The 16,144-nt window shown below is 55.9% G+C and overlaps 1 protein-coding gene across 1 annotated transcript in view; it reads right to left on the reverse strand.

Annotated features, from left to right (window-relative positions):
• RUNX3 (RUNX family transcription factor 3) overlaps positions 1–8,978 on the reverse strand; it is a 33,992-nt gene extending 25,014 nt beyond the window's left edge. The window contains exons 1-3 of the mRNA XM_062509109.1: positions 8,586–8,978; positions 7,576–7,732; positions 3,293–3,397 (exon numbers count right to left, since the gene is read on the reverse strand). Of these exons, the coding sequence (XP_062365093.1) occupies positions 3,293–3,397; positions 7,576–7,732; positions 8,586–8,846 (523 nt within the window). The 5' untranslated portion in view covers positions 8,847–8,978. The remainder of the gene's footprint in view (positions 1–3,292; positions 3,398–7,575; positions 7,733–8,585) is intronic.
• Positions 8,979–16,144: the final 7,166 nt, after the last annotated feature.

Here is a 16,144-nt window from a genome sequence, read left to right on the forward strand (position 1 = left end):
TTAAAATTGGGAGAAAAGGAATTAAAAAGGAGGGATAAAAAAGGCTTTGCACAAGAGTTTGTGGCAGAAATTGGTGAGAGCCTTGGGAAGGAAAGGAAAGAAAAGAGAAGGGAAGGAAAAGGGAAGGGAAGAAGAGAAGGGAAGGGGAAGCCCTGTGGTTGTTCCCTCTTCCCCAGGAGCACATTGAACCCCCAGAGCAGCTCCCAGCCGTTCCACTCCCCACGTTCTGCCTGCTGGGGATTATTTTGCAGCAGCCGTGGATGCGAGAGGGTTCTGCAGCAGGGCTCCTGCTGAACACGGGGCTGCAGAAAGGGGGGGGGGGGAAGAAGGAAATTCCACAGGAAGTTCAAATATTTTATTACTTCCTGTTTGTACAAAGTATGTCAACACTTGGCACCCGCTGTGCTATTTGTTTAGAGCTAAGGTGCCAACTTGACAGAATGTCCCTTTTCTTTTTTTTTTTTTTTTTTTTTTGGTCCCTCCAGATCTAACCCAGGAAGAGCTGGAGCACAAGAAAAAAGAGCTCGGAGCCAGAGGGGCACTGGGAATGGCTCGGAGGAGATGCTCAAGGAAAGGCACCCCTGGTGTCACCCCTGGTGCTGCTCCAGGCTCCTGGGGGATCCCCAGGGATCCCTGCCCATCACCCCCTTCCCTGGATTTCCCACCCATGGCTCCTCAGGAGTCTGATCTGGGCACAGCCTGAGTGAAAAGCCTCGCTCAAGGGCTGAGATCAAGGGCCAGGGGTGTGGAAGATGAATGGGATGTTCAGAGGTGGAGCTCTGGCCCCCAAACCCCACAAGGACGTTGGCTGCAGGGATTCTGAGCTGAGAAGATGCTGCCCAGGGTTTTCCCAGAGTGCCAAGACAAATGGCCAATTCTTTCCACATTAAGGATTGGTTTTGTCCTCTCCCCCAGCCTCCAGCCCTGCCCAGTGCTCATCCTCACAACACACACTGTGGCCCATTTTTTTGAAGCCAAAAAGGGGGGAAAAAATTCCATATATTTTTATGCCCCCCACCCACACACACATATTAAGGTATACACATTTTAAAGTGTATATAATATATATAAACACACTAAAATTGCAATTCCTACTGGCAGCTCTCACCTCCCACAGCCAAACAAGGCAGAGCAGCCCCAGACTCGTTGTTTGGCCCAAGGTGGGGATCACCAGGGCTGTGCCAGCCCCAGATGCCACCCCGGGTGCCAACGCTGGCACTGCCAGGGTGCTGTGCCCGGGAGCCACCCAGTGGCAAGTGAGCCAGGAAAAGCACCTCAGCTTTCCAGGATCATTTTACAGCTGCTTTTTCCACACCCAGTGGAAGGGCAGAAAGGTGTTATTTCATTTTTTTTTTTTTTTTTTTGGAATTGCTGTCTTCATTTAAAAGCAAGGCAGGTAAAAAAAGAGATTTTTTTTTTTTTTTTTAAATGCGTTTGTTCCACTGAAAATTTGTCAACAGTGAGTTCAAGCCCCAGGGTCAAATTGGGAGGCAAAATATGGCCGACAAATCTATGATTCCATGAAAAAAAAAATCCAAAATAGCTACAATTTGGGTCTAGATTTATTCTATCAGCAATTTATGGGTTGTGGGTTGCAGGGATGGGGCAGAGATCAACTTTTATGGGCCACACAAGGCAAGGGCACGAGCAGCAAATAAACAGAACGCAGATCTGCTCAAGGAGATCCAAAAAACACTTCCAGCACAATTTGAGGCCCAGAAATCATCGCCAAAAAAAAAAATATAATAAAAAAATGGGGAAAACCCCAGAAAAATGCTGCCCTTGCACTTGGGCAGTGTCCCAGGGAGGGCTCCCCACACCAGAGCCAGGACAAGCTGCTCCATCCTCAGCTTTGGCCCGATTGCCTCGGCCTCGCTATCAGAAAATGGAAATGCTCTGGGGTGAAATGCTGAAATTCAGGAGGAACGGGTGTGATTCACCGGGGTTTGGCTGTCAGGGAGCTCCAAGAGTAGCAACTATCTCGCCTTGTATTATTATTTATGTATTCATGATGATGATGATGATGATGATTATTATTATTATTATTAGAAAGGCGATCTGATGCAGCTGATAAGGGGCTGAGCCAGCAGACAGGAGGGCTGGTTTCTATTCCTGACACTCCTGGTTGTGAAATTCCCTGCCCAGCACCCACCACGACCCGCAGGTGCCCCACACCAGGGACCTGCCTGATGTTTCTGGCTTTCAAAAAAAAAAAAAAAAAAAAAAAAAAATCAACAAAAAACCACAACAGCAGCGTTGGATTTCCTGCATTGCAACTCCTAAATCCATCCTCGACGGGCTCCAAAATAAAATCAAGGAGGGGTGGAAAAATCCACCAAAGCCCGATGCAAACGAAACCCCTTGGCCCAGGGAACAGCCTCCACCTGGCCTGACATCAAGGGGCACCCACGGCCCAGCGACAGCATCAACAGAAAATGTTTTCTGAGGAGTTTTAGGAAGGATCAAAGCGCTTCCCCTCGGTGCGAGCACTGCAGCAAAGGGAACAAACTCGGCTTTCTAGTCCCGGGCTGGTGCTGAGCGAGCGGGAAGGTGAAGGCAGAGATGGAGCCCCCAGGGACGCGGTCCCAGCACCCGGGGGTGTCCCACAGGGTGAAGAATCCCGGCGGTGACAGGGAATTCCTGCGGACGGCCGGGAGCTCGGAGCAGCCCGACACCGAAACCCGGGCCGGGCAGGGCAGCTCCCGGAGCCTCCCGCAACCACGAGGCACCGTCCTGCCCCCGGGAGAGCCTCCCCAGCACAACAGAGACGGTTCTGCGGTCGCCGAGAGTCTCTGGTTTCTCCAGGCTCAGCCCCCGGCCGCGGGCGATGCCAACCCCAGCCTTTGAGAGCCCGAAAGCGAAACCGCGGCGGAGCCGAGGGGGAGGAAGGAGCTCTGTGACAGGGCAGACACCGCCTCAGCACCCAGGGAACCTGCACCATTTCTGCTTCAATCACCGGCAATCAGCCCCCGAAGCCGGGCACAGATCTCTGATTTCATGACCCGCCCCGTGCAGCGCCGGGTTGGGTCCTTCTGTTGGTTGACATCCCAAGGTGGAGCTATGAAATGATCCCTCCGAGGCGGGTTAGGGAGCAGGGCAAGGAGCTACAGAGCATCCCTCCGCGATGGGATATGGAGCAGGAGGCAGGGAGGGAGGGAAAATCCGAGCGGCCCGCGGTGCCGGCCCAACGCCATCCCTGAGCTGAGCATCCTGCATCCCTCAGCCTCGGAGAGCTCGGACCTCGCGCCCCCTGCCCACAATTCTCAACCCCCAAAGCCAACCCTTCACTTACTCCGGGGCTCCCGGGGTCCGTCCACGGTCACTTTGATGGCTCGGTGGTAGGTGGCCACTTGGGTGGGGTTGGTGAACACGGTGATGGTCAAGGTGAAGCTTTTCCCTAGAGAGGAAAAAAAAAAAAAAAAAAGAAACAAAACCACGAGAGAAGTGAGGATCCCACATGGGTTCAGCTCTTGTGGGAGAGGGGCTGCAGCCGGAGCGGGCTCGGACCCGAATCCCCGCGCACGTTATTGCGTTTGACGAGCCGTGACTGCCCAGACACAGAGCCCGGCGGATCCCGGGCACAGCTGCGGGCAGGCACAGCCCTGGAGCCGGGACAAGTCACTCGTCCCCTTCCCCTGCCCTGAGCCCTCCACCCCGAGCAGCTTCCTGGGGTTCTCCCGCTCGGACGTTTCCCCTTTTCCCGAGGGAACCCAGTCCTGGAACAGCGCTGGGAGAGGGATCCCCTCTGTGGGGAGGTCTGGGATCCCCATGGGATGTTCCCTTGGGAAGGAGCTGGGATCAGCCTGCAGGGGATCCACGGCCTGGTCCCTGTGGATGCTCCCCCTCGGACGGAGCTGTGCTCGACCTCGGCGTGCAGGCACCCACGGGACGGACAAAAACTGGGAACTGCAAAATGGGAACTGAACCCGGCCAGCTTTGGCCACCAGACACAGGCGGCTCCGCGGGGACTGTCCCCTCTCCCAGCCCTGCCCAGAGAGAGGGGATCTGCTGCTGGGAAAGGGTTTCGATACCCTCGGGGAGGGTTTCAGAGATGCTTTTAAGGCACAGCGCTGTCACCTTTTATGCAAAGAAAAAAAAAATAACGAAAAAAAAAAAAAAAAACTCTTGGGAGCCAAATTTTGCAAGAAGATTTCCCCCCCCCGCCCTTGCCCCTCCAGCAGAACCAGTTTCCATCCGTAACCTGAAAATGCCTTCATCATCACAGAGGGTCTCACCCATCCCTGGGCCCACCCTGACCCCAAATCCTTCACCTCCTGCAGCCTGGGCAGCCTCACCCCAGCCCCCTGCCCTGCCCGGCCCAGGGAGGGCTGGGGGAGAACAGAAACCCCCCCGGAATGGCCTCAGGCTCCCCAGAGTCAGGAAAGCCTGGGCTGGAGGAAGGAGGCTGCACAAACCGCCCTGACCAAGTCCCAGCAGCGATTTCAGAAGGATCAGATCCTTCAGAGGTCTGAACCCCAGCAGGATATCAGGTATAAACCTCTGCGTGATGGATTTCTGCTCCTCCAGCCTTTATTCCACAAATAAAAGCAGTAAGAAACCACCTCCTTTCCCTTTCCCCTGAAGCAGTCAGGGGTTTCCAGATCCCGGGGTCGGACCTGAGAATATCCACAGCAAAATAATTTATCTAGCTAGAAGGAAAAAAACCCCAATAAACCTGGGGGGGGGGCCGGGGAATAAAATTATCTCTCCCGGAGAACCACCTGGAATTATCCCAGGTGGGAGAATTGCTCCACGGAGAGGAGGGAACGCTGGTTCTAAAACCGACAGCAAGCACCGAGCCCTCGCTTCTCCTCGGCTTTGAAACCGGGACTGAACGATGCCCAAACCTCCAGCTCATTTTCAGCGCAGAGAGGAGCACTTGGGAGGGCAAAGGAAATAGAATGATTTCATTTGGAATCTCCAAGGACGCAGCCCCTGCTCGCCAACCTGCAGGGAGAGTGTGGAGGATCCCGGCCCCACCACGGCCACGGGAAAAAAAAAAAAACAAACAAACCCCCCCCCCCCCCAAAAAAAAACAAAAAAAACAAAAAAAAACCCAAACAAACAAAACCAAACAAACATTGCCGAGGGTTTGCGGGCAAAATCTTTGGAGAGAAGAGCCTCGGGTGAGGAGGATGAGGAGGATTCAGGGAATTTGCAGGAGGAGAGGAAAGGGCTCGCAGGCAGCAAAACGCGGCTGCGAACAGAACCCCAGAGCTGAGCTCGGCCCGTCCGTGCCCTGCTTTACACTGCATTAATACTGATTTATTTATTAGTATTATAATCTTTACTTTTTTATTCTCCTCGTGAAACAACCACCCTGCCCCGGAGTCCCTCGCTGCAGACACAAACCCAGCCCGGGCTGGTTCTGCCTCTTTCAGATTCGCTGCCCTGAACCGAAAATGATGATTCTGCCCCAGCATCATTTTTAGTCATTTCCCGCCTTCTCAGGAAGCCGGGCTGGGGTTTCTCACCCCTACCGGGGCTGGACCGCAGCTCCTGGGCGGGTTTGGGAGCTCCAGGGATGCTCCAGGGGATAATTCCAGCTGGGACAACAGGCGGAGTGCAGCAGGGGTTACTTTCATTTTATACAGCTCAACCTGAGTTTAAAAAGTCTGATTTTTTTCCCCTCCCTCTTTTTCTTTTTCTCACGAGTATGGGAATTTTTTTCTTTTTTTTTCTTTTTTTTTTTTTTTCTGTTGTGGTGGGAGTTAGGAGCGGCTCATCCCAGCTCACAGCACGGGGGAATAATCCCTGAGATCCAAAAAAAAAAAAAAAAAAACAAATCTGGCCGATCTCAAGTGATGTTTTCCCAAGGAGAACCTGGCTCTGGGGTTTTCCAGGCTCCTGGCGGGGCTGGAGCAGGATCCTTGTTTACGGATCCACACGTCCTCACTTCGGATTTACACAAACATTTGTACACACACTGGGAAATATTCCACAGCGACTCCAGATTTCTGCCAGAATAAATGAAAGCAGCACCGGGCTGTCAAGGGATGGAGCCAAACGAGGCAGAGCGAGCGTGACACCCGGAATAAAAATTCAATAGGAGAGATTTTTCACAGCAAATTGCTCCGAAAGTGCCGGGAAAGCAACACCAGACACGGGGGAACCTCGGTGGGGTTGTGCCTCTCTGAATATGACAAAGCCTCGCCCTACGCGAATATGTATTTAAAAAAAAAAATTAAAATAATTAGCGCCCGAGTCCCGCCCGTTAGAGGCAGCGGAGGTGCCGCCACTGCTGTAATGAGGGAAGACTCTGCCCGAGGAAGGAGTTTATTCACCAAGGGCTTTACGAGACCAAACTACTGCTAATTCTGAGCTTGAGAGTGCAGAGGAAGCGAGTTAATAATGAATTCAAGAGTCACGCTGAGACTGGGTTGCGCTCAGTTTGGAAATTTGTGCGAGGATGAAGAAAAAAAAAAAGCTAAAAAAAAAAAAAGCCCAACCAGAAAGAAAAGAGCCTAAGAGAATAATTGATTACAGAAATGAAAGCTTAATTCATAAAAGAAAAACATTTTCCATCCATCAACCTGCAACCAGTTAAGTGGAGAGTTTTAAAGAAACTGCAACATGGAGAAGGAGCCAACAGGAAAAAGGAAATGTATGAAAGAATGTAAACTATTCAAGTTTCATAAAGAGGAACAAGTAAACAGTTATTACATGCAAATAATTCCTAACATCACTGCTTTTAATTAATGCGGAGAAGTCAAAATATATCTGACACTGCCTGTATACAGAGGAAGCCTTTGAGAAAATGCTGCCATATGGCCATTAAAATATCGGGTTCTTATTTGGGCTCCAATACAGAATTAAGTGCTTCGATCTGCAGCGTTCACTGGTGCTGAAATTCTATTTATACCCTGGGAAATTCAGGTACAGGGAGGGCAGGCAAGGCTCCGTGTTTAACATTTCCAGGGGATTCATTTCCCTCTGCTCGGACGGATTTGTTTGGCGAAACCCGGTAAATCAAATTGCCTTTTCCCTGCCACCAGCGTGGGGAAAATGAATAAAATCCTGCCCGTGCCAGCCCTCCAGGCCGAGCTCTACCTTATCATTATTTCACTTTAAACTCTTGATTTTCGCTGTTTAAAGTCGAGCTGCCAGGTGGGGTTTGCTCACCGAGCACCCGCCGCTGCCTCCTGCGTGGTGGGAGAAATTGGGGAAGGTTCGGGTTGGGGCCGCCTTGTATTTAGATAGATTTGTAGATATTTAGATATATTTGAGTCTGTGGTTTAATATTTTTTTTCCCCATCTGCACCGCCCATTCCCGACACCTCGGCAGAGGAGAAGCCCTGGGAGGAGCGAGGCAGAGCTGGGGCTGCTCCCGCATCCCTCGGGAACCACTCTGGGGCTGGGGAGCTTCTCTCGGGCAACGAAACCACGGTTGAAACAAAATATAAAATAGAATAAAATAAAAATAATAATTTTAAAAAACCCTAAAATAATAAAATTTAAAATAAAAGTTATAAAATAAAATTTAAAAAAAGAGAGAAATCTTTTTCTTTCCTTTTTTTTCCCCTCTTAAAAAAAATAATAAATAAAAAGGCCAACCATTTCCTGGCCGGTACCTACCCCTGCCGCTTCTCCCAACAAATCTGAGGTCGTTAAATCTCGCTACTTGGTTTTTCATCACGGCAGAGGCGTTGCGCAGCTCCGCCGAGTAATTCTCGTCGTTCCCCGCCATCACCGTGACCACGGTCCCATCGGGGACATCTCCGAGCGCTACGACCTAGAGCAGGGCCAGAGCATTTCAGGCTAAAATTAACCTTCACCCAAAGCCCACCTGCGCTACGGTTCACCCCTTAAACCCGCGCGCAAAAAAAAAAAAAAATAAACAAAATAAAATAAACCCAAAGTAAAACCAAAAGCAACGCTGAGAAAATCGGATGGGGGAAGGGGAAAACGAGCTCCAAAAGGGTTAAAAGCAGACAGGGGGTCCGCGGGGAGGGGGTGAAGGGGGGGTCAGGCCACCCTGGGTCCCATGGAAGGAGTCCCCGCGTTTATTTTGTTGGATTCGGGATGAAAAGAAAGCGCTGGCCCGGAGCTCCGCGTCCGGCTCTGGAAAGAACCCCCAGCCCTGCCGGGGAGAGCAGCACGCGGAGCGGGGAAAACTCGATTTAGAGCTCCCCTCATCCCTCCGGGCTCCCGGGACTCCTGCCCGGCTCCCCTCGCCTCTCCCCGGCCGCTCCCGTTCCCCGCGGGGGTAGCGGGGATGCCCGGCCCGGGGGTGCCCCGGGGAGCCCGAGCCGCTCACCGGGGCTTCGGCTCCTCGCTGGATTTTTGGCAGATTAGATCTCCCTTCCCTGCCTCGCTCTCCCTCTCCCAGGAAGGTAATTAACCTCCACCTCATTAAACTTCAAAGTTGCCTGAGAGCTCCTAACTGTACGGAATATCTAAGATGCCGTGACCGCGGGGCAACGCGGAGACTTGATTAAAAATAATAAACCGGGCTATTTGATTAAAAATAACAACCCGCGCTCCTTCGGCGGTGATGTCAGGAGCGATTCAAAGCGAAAAGGGGCGGAGGGGAAAGGGCGAGCGAGGGGCTCGGTCCCCGCGAGACGTCGGGGCCCGGGGCTTACCTTGAAGGCGACGGGCAGGGTCTTGTTGCACCTCCAGTGCGACGGCAGCACGGAGCACAAGAAGTTGGGGCTGTCGGTGCGCACCAGCTCGCCGGCGTGGTCGGCCAGGACATCCACGACGGAGCGCACCTCGGGCCGAGCGCGGGCGCCCGGAGCGGGGACCCCCAGCGCCCCGCTGTTCTCGCCCATCTTACCGCAGGGGAAGGCCGTGGACGGGGGAGTGAAGCGCCTGCTGGTGCTCGGGTCTACGGGAATACGCATCACAACGGCGGGCGTCGGGGAGCCGGGCGGGACGGGAGCCGGGCGGGAGCGGCCGAGCCCCGCGCTGCCTCGCTCCGTGCGGGCGGAGCGCCGTGGGGAGAAGGGCGGTGAAGGGGGAATCGGGTGTCGCACGGCTCCCGGTGCGCTGCGGTCCGTGCCGAGTCCCGGTAAGCGCTGCCGAGCCCCGCTGCCGGCTCCCCGTGCCGAGCCCGAGCCCCGCCGCGCCGCCCGGTACCGTATTTACAGCCGGCCCCGGGGGAGGGCGGGGCTGCCGTGACGGACGGGCCGCTCCGCCAATGAGAGCCCCGAAGGAGGGGCACGGCCACGCCCAGCGGCGTGGTTATGAGGAAAGAGGCGTGGTTAATAACGAGAGGGGCGTGGTTTACGTGGAAGAGGCGTGGTCTCTGCAGGACACGCCCCCGCACGTCGGGGCTCCGGTGGTTTCTGCCGCCGCCGCCGCCGCCGCCGCCGGGGAGGTTTTGGGGTGCGGTGGGGCCGGTTTGGGGCCGCAGCCGCCGCCGTCCGGAGCGGCTGGAGATCCAGCCCGGCTCCCGCCGCTCCCCTCGGTGCCGGGACCGCGGCCGCCGGGACCCCCGGCGTTCGCGTCCCCGGCTGGGGGGGATTCGCATCTCGGCCTGCGCTGGAAACCGCGGTTCCCAAACCTCCTCCTTCTGCCCTCCCCAAAATCGTGACCCGCCTCATCGCCGGCGGTCTCGGGGCGCCCGCAGCCCCCGGTGCCCCCGGCAGCTCCCCCGGGGCTGCGGCTGCGGGCGGGGCCGGCGGCTCCGGCCGGAATCCGTTGGTGAGAAAATCCATGGCGGGGTCACCGGTTCTGCGGGAACAAACACAGCGGCGGCGGCTCCCGGCGCGCTGCGGGTGCCCCGAACCGCGGGGTGGGCGAGGGCAGAACCGGGGCAGAACCGGGAGGTTGCTGTGCCCGCGCCGCTCCCCGGCTCTTTCCCGGTGCCCGACTCGGTCCGACGGTGCTCGCAGACCGGCGCTGTCCGTCCGAGAGGAGCCGGCCGGGCCGCGGCGTTCCCGGCTCCGCTCTGCCCGGTGTGAAAGGCAAATTGTCTTAAAATAAACCAAAATAAAGCCGAACACGAGAAAATCCTCCTTTCCCGGACTCCCCTCACTCAGTAATGAACCATTTCCCTTCGCGGGCCGCCGTGCCTCGAGGGGCGAGCCCGGGCCGGGCTCTGCAAGCCCCAAAAACCCCCGGTGTTCCTCTAGAAACAAGCAACATCAATAAGATATACATATTTTTTTTGAAAACGAGGAGCGGTTCCCACCCCGCAGCTCCCGTTACACCGGGTCAATCCCCGGGATCCGCGCCGGGCCCGCCGGGACCATCGAGCCGCCACCGGGAGCAGCCCCGCGGGTCGGGCCGGCCCCCGCCGCTACCGGCCCTCAAATTCTGCCCTTTTTAGGCTAAAGAGGCCGCCGGTTCAGTTCTACATTTCCCCCCCGTTCTCCAGCGGGGGGAACCCGCACAACCCCCGGGGCGGGGCCGGGGTTTGCCGGGGGTCGGGCACGGCGCATCCCGGTGCCCCCCGGTAGCCCCGGGGAGGGCACGGAGGGGTGAACGGGGGGCAGGAGGCGCATGAGGGGAGAGGCTGCAGTTCCTCGGTGAGGCCGCTGGTTGGCACCGGGGCTCCGCCGGGGCGGGACGGGACCGGACGGGATGGGATAACGGGATAACGGGATCGTGGCACGCTGAGTTCTCCCGGGATGCTGACACCCCCCGGGATGCCGACACCCCCTCACCATCCCGACACCTCCCGCCCCGGTGCTTCTCTTGCCCCTTCCCGTTGCTGAACCGACCCCCGCCGCCTGTCAGCCCCTCCCAGGGGTGATTTGGGGCTGGTTCCGAGCAGGACCGTCACTGATTTATCCAGTGGCTGTGTCACAGCCCCGCCATGCGCGTGTTTCTCTGATCCCTTTTTATACCGGGAGCAACCTGTCGGAACGGGCGCTGAAAGCATCACCTGGATTCCTCCAAGCACCGCCCAAGCGCCTCCCGAGTCGCTCCCAGCTGCAGCCCCAGGTGTGCTGGGTACCACGTCCTGTTCCATTCCCAAAAATCCTCCCTCTCACCGCTCTCTGCCCCTCACGGTGACGGGGGGCAGCCTCAGCCCACAACCCACAGCAGGGCCCTGCACTCAGCTGCTGACTCGCAGCAGTACCAAGATTAGACCCAAACCCACGGAGCTGTGACAAACCCCAAAACCCCAAAACTGTCTGGAGACCTCCCGAGGTACAGAACCCCGTGGCTGCTTCTGCGAGAGGCGTCCAGCCAAGCAAAGCCACCCCAGAGCTCCGGGCACCCACAGAAATGAGCCCAAGGGGGGAAGGAATTTTGATTTCCATTTAAATTCTGCTTTTCCAGCACGGAGCCTCAAAGCGGCGGCGGAGCTGCCGCGGCTCTGGTCCTCCGCAAACCAGGAGATGTCGACACGTGGGGATTATCCCTCCAGCGCCCTCCCCGCGCTCCCGAGGAGGTTAATAGAGTATCAGACCCAGGATTTGCATTGGGCCTCTTTACAAACACTCAAAAGCTACTGTTCGCATCGCGGGGAGGTCAGCAGCTCTTTAAATCATTCCTCGCTGGGATTACTTCCCTTACAGGCTCCTCTGTAGTTTTTAATTCATTTGAGCTGCTCTTTTAGCAGCAGAGCCTCTCGTTTCGAGAGCAGAGGCTCATAGGAAGCTTTCTATTAAAAATTCATCGCAAACTCTCAGGAGCTCGGCGCTCAGTAGGGCCAGGCGGGTGTCTGGATCTATTTTGTAGCTCAGGGAAGGGGATCTGAGAGCAGCACGCAGGGAGGGAGCGTGCAATCCATTCATAAATCAAACAGCAGATGCCGGGGCCAATGGGGTGCACTTGGTGACAATTTTTAACCCCTGAGTGTCACCGCTCGAACGGGCTCGCACGGGGCAGGTCCGGGCGCTGGGGACAGAGGTTCCTGCGGGAGGAAACTGCGGGGCTCGGGGGGAGGAATGAGGCGAAACCGGGGGAGGAAAAGGCAGCGGCTGCCCCTGACATAAATCAGGGAAATCTCGTGTCGGGCAGGGAGCAGCTGCCAGAGCGGCCCCAGGACGGCTCCAGGGGGTTGCCCCGGGCTCTGCTGTGCCCTGGGGTCGGGGATCCCGCAGTGGGATCAGCCCTAATCCCAGTGCTGCTGTTTGAGGTCATATCCTGAGCCAGGACATCCCTCCTGAGCCCTGGGGAGCCGCAGCTGCCCGGTCCCACCCCTCTGTGAGCGCCCAGCCCTGGCACCCCAGGCCCTCGCTGGGGGCAGCAGCAGGAGCAGCAGAAGCGAGGCTTCAGCCGGAGTTTCAGACGCTGGCATGGAGTCCCGTCAGCTGGGAAAATCAGAAAATATTGAGATTCCCACCTGGCTGCCGGGGGCCAGGTGCCATTCAGCAGCATCTGAATGACTCCAAAAGGCTGCGCTGGAGAAATCACCCCCAGCGACACTCCCGACAGCTTTGGGGCTTGCCTGTGCTCCCACTTGTCCCCATCCGAGACCCGCGGGTTTTGTTAGCAGCCCTCATTTCCATCAAGAACCCCAGCTCACACCTGCAGCGCACCGGGGTGGCTCGGGAGGGGGGATCCAGGAGCCATCCCGCTGCCCTTGGGGGATTTGTCACCTCCCGAGGAGCCCCGGGCCCCCGTGTCCCCGCTGTGCCGCCGGTGTGGCACAGCCCGGCCGGGAGTGCGCAGCGCGCAGGGACCAGACGGGATTTTCAAAAGCTGCGAAGCGAGTCCGGAGCACGAGTGCGATTGACGTGAGTGCTGCGGTTGTGAAGTCACGAAAGTGCCATTCTTCATTGTCCGGGCCGCGATTCTGCTCTCCCCACAGCAGCCCCGCGATGAGCAGCACGCTCACATCCTCTGTGCTATTGATAGCACGGCCGCGCTTTTGGAGCGTGGGTCCCATCTGCCACTTCCACTCCTTCTTAAAAGATCCTAATGACTGTCAGATCCTCTTAGTTCTTAATTAATTTCAGAGTTCGGCTGCAAATAGGAAACAAGGCAGCTTTTGCCCTTACGCATATGAATATTACTGTTCCATTTAATGTGGTTATGGGTGGAATGCTGTTATTCATTCCTGCCTGCAATAAAAGCCACATGTTTTTAAAACTTTGCACTTGAAAAAAACTTTTAGGAAAGGAATCAAGTATGTTTTGTATGCATGGCATGAGATAAAAACTGGTCATAAATATTCAAAGAACAGTTAGAGCTTTATGCTTGATTTAAACAAGTGAACAGAGGAGTCCGAGGGTTGGGGCGAGAGCAGAATGAAAGCCCAAAACTCCTTCAAGAATGTGCTTATGCAGAGAAAAGGAGCCATTCATGCAAAGGTTATGGAGCACCTAAGGACACCCCATCTCCTCCAAAAATGCCCAAAGGTGCAGAGCACAAGTGGAAACACTGGGCTTTGTTCAGAGCTGCTCAAGTTCATGGGAGTTTCTCCCTCTCAGGGCGTTTTGGAGGAGTTTTAGGGAGGGGTGATGCCGCCTCTGCCAGGTCCTGCAGGGAATGAGACACCTCCAGCCTGTCCATTCCCCATGGAAGGCATTTCCTGGGACCCCTGGAGTGACCTTCTCTAGAGCCCAGCGCAGCCAAACCCACCCTCAGTGGGGAGGGGACAGAGTGCCAAGCTCCTGTCCCACAGCAGAGCCACCAGACCCTCCAAACCCAAAACGCGACGGGGGGAGAAATTAAAAAAAATTCCAAAGGAAAGAAAAAGGGGAAACGTCTGGATGGTGAAAAGGGGAACTGAGAGGCACATGATGGCGAGAAAAGCACAACAGGCACAGAAAAAAAAAAAAAAAAGAAAAAAAAAAACAAAAAAAAAAACCAAAAAAAACCCTGGGTTTGAGTTGTGACTGCAGGGAGAGGAGCTGGGAGCAGCTCTGTCACGGAAAGGCTCCTGGGCAGAGCTCCAAGGCGCAGGGAAATCCTCCTGCACGTGCTGAGCAAAGCGCTGCCGCCGCAGGAAAACGCTGCACGAAGTTGTTTCTTTGCCTTGGAGAGTCGTGGTGCTCGGGTAAAGCTGGAGCCAGCACTCGCTGCTGTCCTGGTGGGGTGGGAAATCCAAACCCCCTGTCCCTGTGCGTTGGCTGGAGGGGCAGTGGTGCTGCCCAGGAACATTTTTTAGTGCTGTTCCCACAGGCTGGCCCGAAATGTTGGGATGATTCTGGGTATAAAGTAAGGGGCAGCGCTGCTGTGAGTGGGGCTCCTGCAGGATCCTTGGGAAGGGTCAGCACCCACAGCAGGCAGTGCCAGGGATGTGCCCGAGCCCCACGGGGTGAGGCAGCTGTGCCGGGCTCTGCTGTGGAAAGTTGCCTTTGGGGAAGTCGAACGTGAGGAGAGAAAGTGACCCTTGGGGAACACCATCCCAGAGCTCAGCCCCATCCCTGCCGAGGGCAAACCCCGGCCCGAGGCCTCCCTGTGGGGTCTGTCCCTCTCTGTGGGGACAGGATGGGGTGCTCCCATCCCCCCAGGAGGCTCTGGCAGCTGCTGGTGTCAGACAGGGAACTCCAGTTTCCCTTTTGGCTCGGGTCTCACGGAGGTCATGTCTCAGCAGAAGCTGCTTCACAGACCGGGCAAACGCTCCCCAGTTCTGCTAACTCCTCTGTGGGACACCAGAATGGCCACAGGAACCCAGACTGGTCACCCTGAGGGCACCTCCTGGTCCCAGACCCCCCCCAGATGTGCAGGGCCCCTGTGCATTGTCTGCACCGCGCTGTCAGGGGATATTGGGGCTGCGCTGTCCCAGCCGGGCTGAGCACGGGCCAGGGGAGAAACCTCTGGGCTGAATTTCCCAAACCCCTCCTGGAGCATCCCCAGGCTGCAGCTGGAGAGTTTCCCCCATCCCAAACCTCAGTCTTTACCTGTAGCACTATTTTTGCCTGGTTAATCTGCTTTTTGCCAGGTTAATCTGCTTTTTTTGCCATTATTCACCACTTTGACTCTCGGAAGAGCCCCGGGGATGTGATTTCTGCTCTGACTGGGTGGGCTCTGGGTTTTGCTGCTTTTACTCCTCCCTCAATATTGTTTTTTTATCCTGTATAAACATTTCTTTCAGGTCCACCTTTCCAGGAAGACTCTCCTGGATGTGACTTTGCCCAACATTGCCCACCAATAAGCCTGGAGGTTGTAGAGCAGCTCCAAAACATTCTCTGAGAGGGCTCAGTCTGCGAATCCACTCAACATTGACACATCCCCTTAGGCCCAGACAAATCCCCAATTTGGGGAAATTAGTCACAGGCTAAAAACGAGGCAGGAGGTGCCTTTCTGGTTTCTGGCTATGAACTGAGACAGCTCCAGCTCGCTGTTATTTAGGGCTGCTCTCAAGTCACAGTTTGCTCCTCATCCACCAGCTTGGAAAGGGAACCCATCCCCATCAGCGTGAGCTCATCTGGGCTTTTGCAGAAGTTTCTTATAAAAGTTCCTACGCAAGCAGGAGGTGCCTGGGTCAGCTGGCTGCCACCACGGGAGGCTCCTCCGCCGGCCCAGACAGAGCCTGGGAGGTCACAGAGGCTCTGGAGCAGTTTGGGGCTGCCCATGGGAAATGGAGAACTTGCCCAGACAGAGAGGGTGCAGCTCTGGGTCTCCCACGGGCACAGAGGGGATCTGGATTGGGAAATACAAATTCAGGCAGCCCTGACCCCCCCTCCCTGCACCCGCCCACCCTCCACAGCTGGCGGGTTGGAAAGAGGGGTTGTGGTTTTCCCCCCAGGATGGCTCTGGAGAAAGCCCTGGCAGGGCAGGGGAGGTCACGGAATTGTGGAATGGTTTGGGTTGGGGTGACCCCAAACCCTGCCGTGGGCAGGGACACAGGCAGGACACTGTCCCAGGTGTCCCCTCACCTCCCCCTGGCACCAGGACTCAGGGCTGGGCCCCTCTCAGCCTGCTGTGTTTTCCAAATTCTATGGAAAAAAAAAAATAAATTTGAAGTCTCCCTAATTTTCCAAACTGACCCTGAGCTAATTAAAAAAAAAAAAAATACAACCCAACCCAAAACTGTTCAATTACAGGGTTCAAGGTAATTTGGCACAAAATCCCCAGTAAAATGCAGTGTGGCAAGAGGGAGCTGCAGAGCCGGGGCTGGGGTTTGGAGCAGCACATTTATTTAACCTTTAGGTTCCCTGGCTGGCATTTTCCCCGCCCCAAGGAGGGAAAAGAGCTCAGCCGTTCCCAAATCCCGCTCAGGAGTTTATTCCCGATCCAAGCCACCGAAACCACCGTGCTCTGTCCCTGAATTATGGCCACGCACACACTCCCA

This window comes from Cinclus cinclus, chromosome 26, assembly GCF_963662255.1.
Source record: "Cinclus cinclus chromosome 26, bCinCin1.1, whole genome shotgun sequence".
Taxonomy (NCBI): domain Eukaryota; kingdom Metazoa; phylum Chordata; class Aves; order Passeriformes; family Cinclidae; genus Cinclus; species Cinclus cinclus.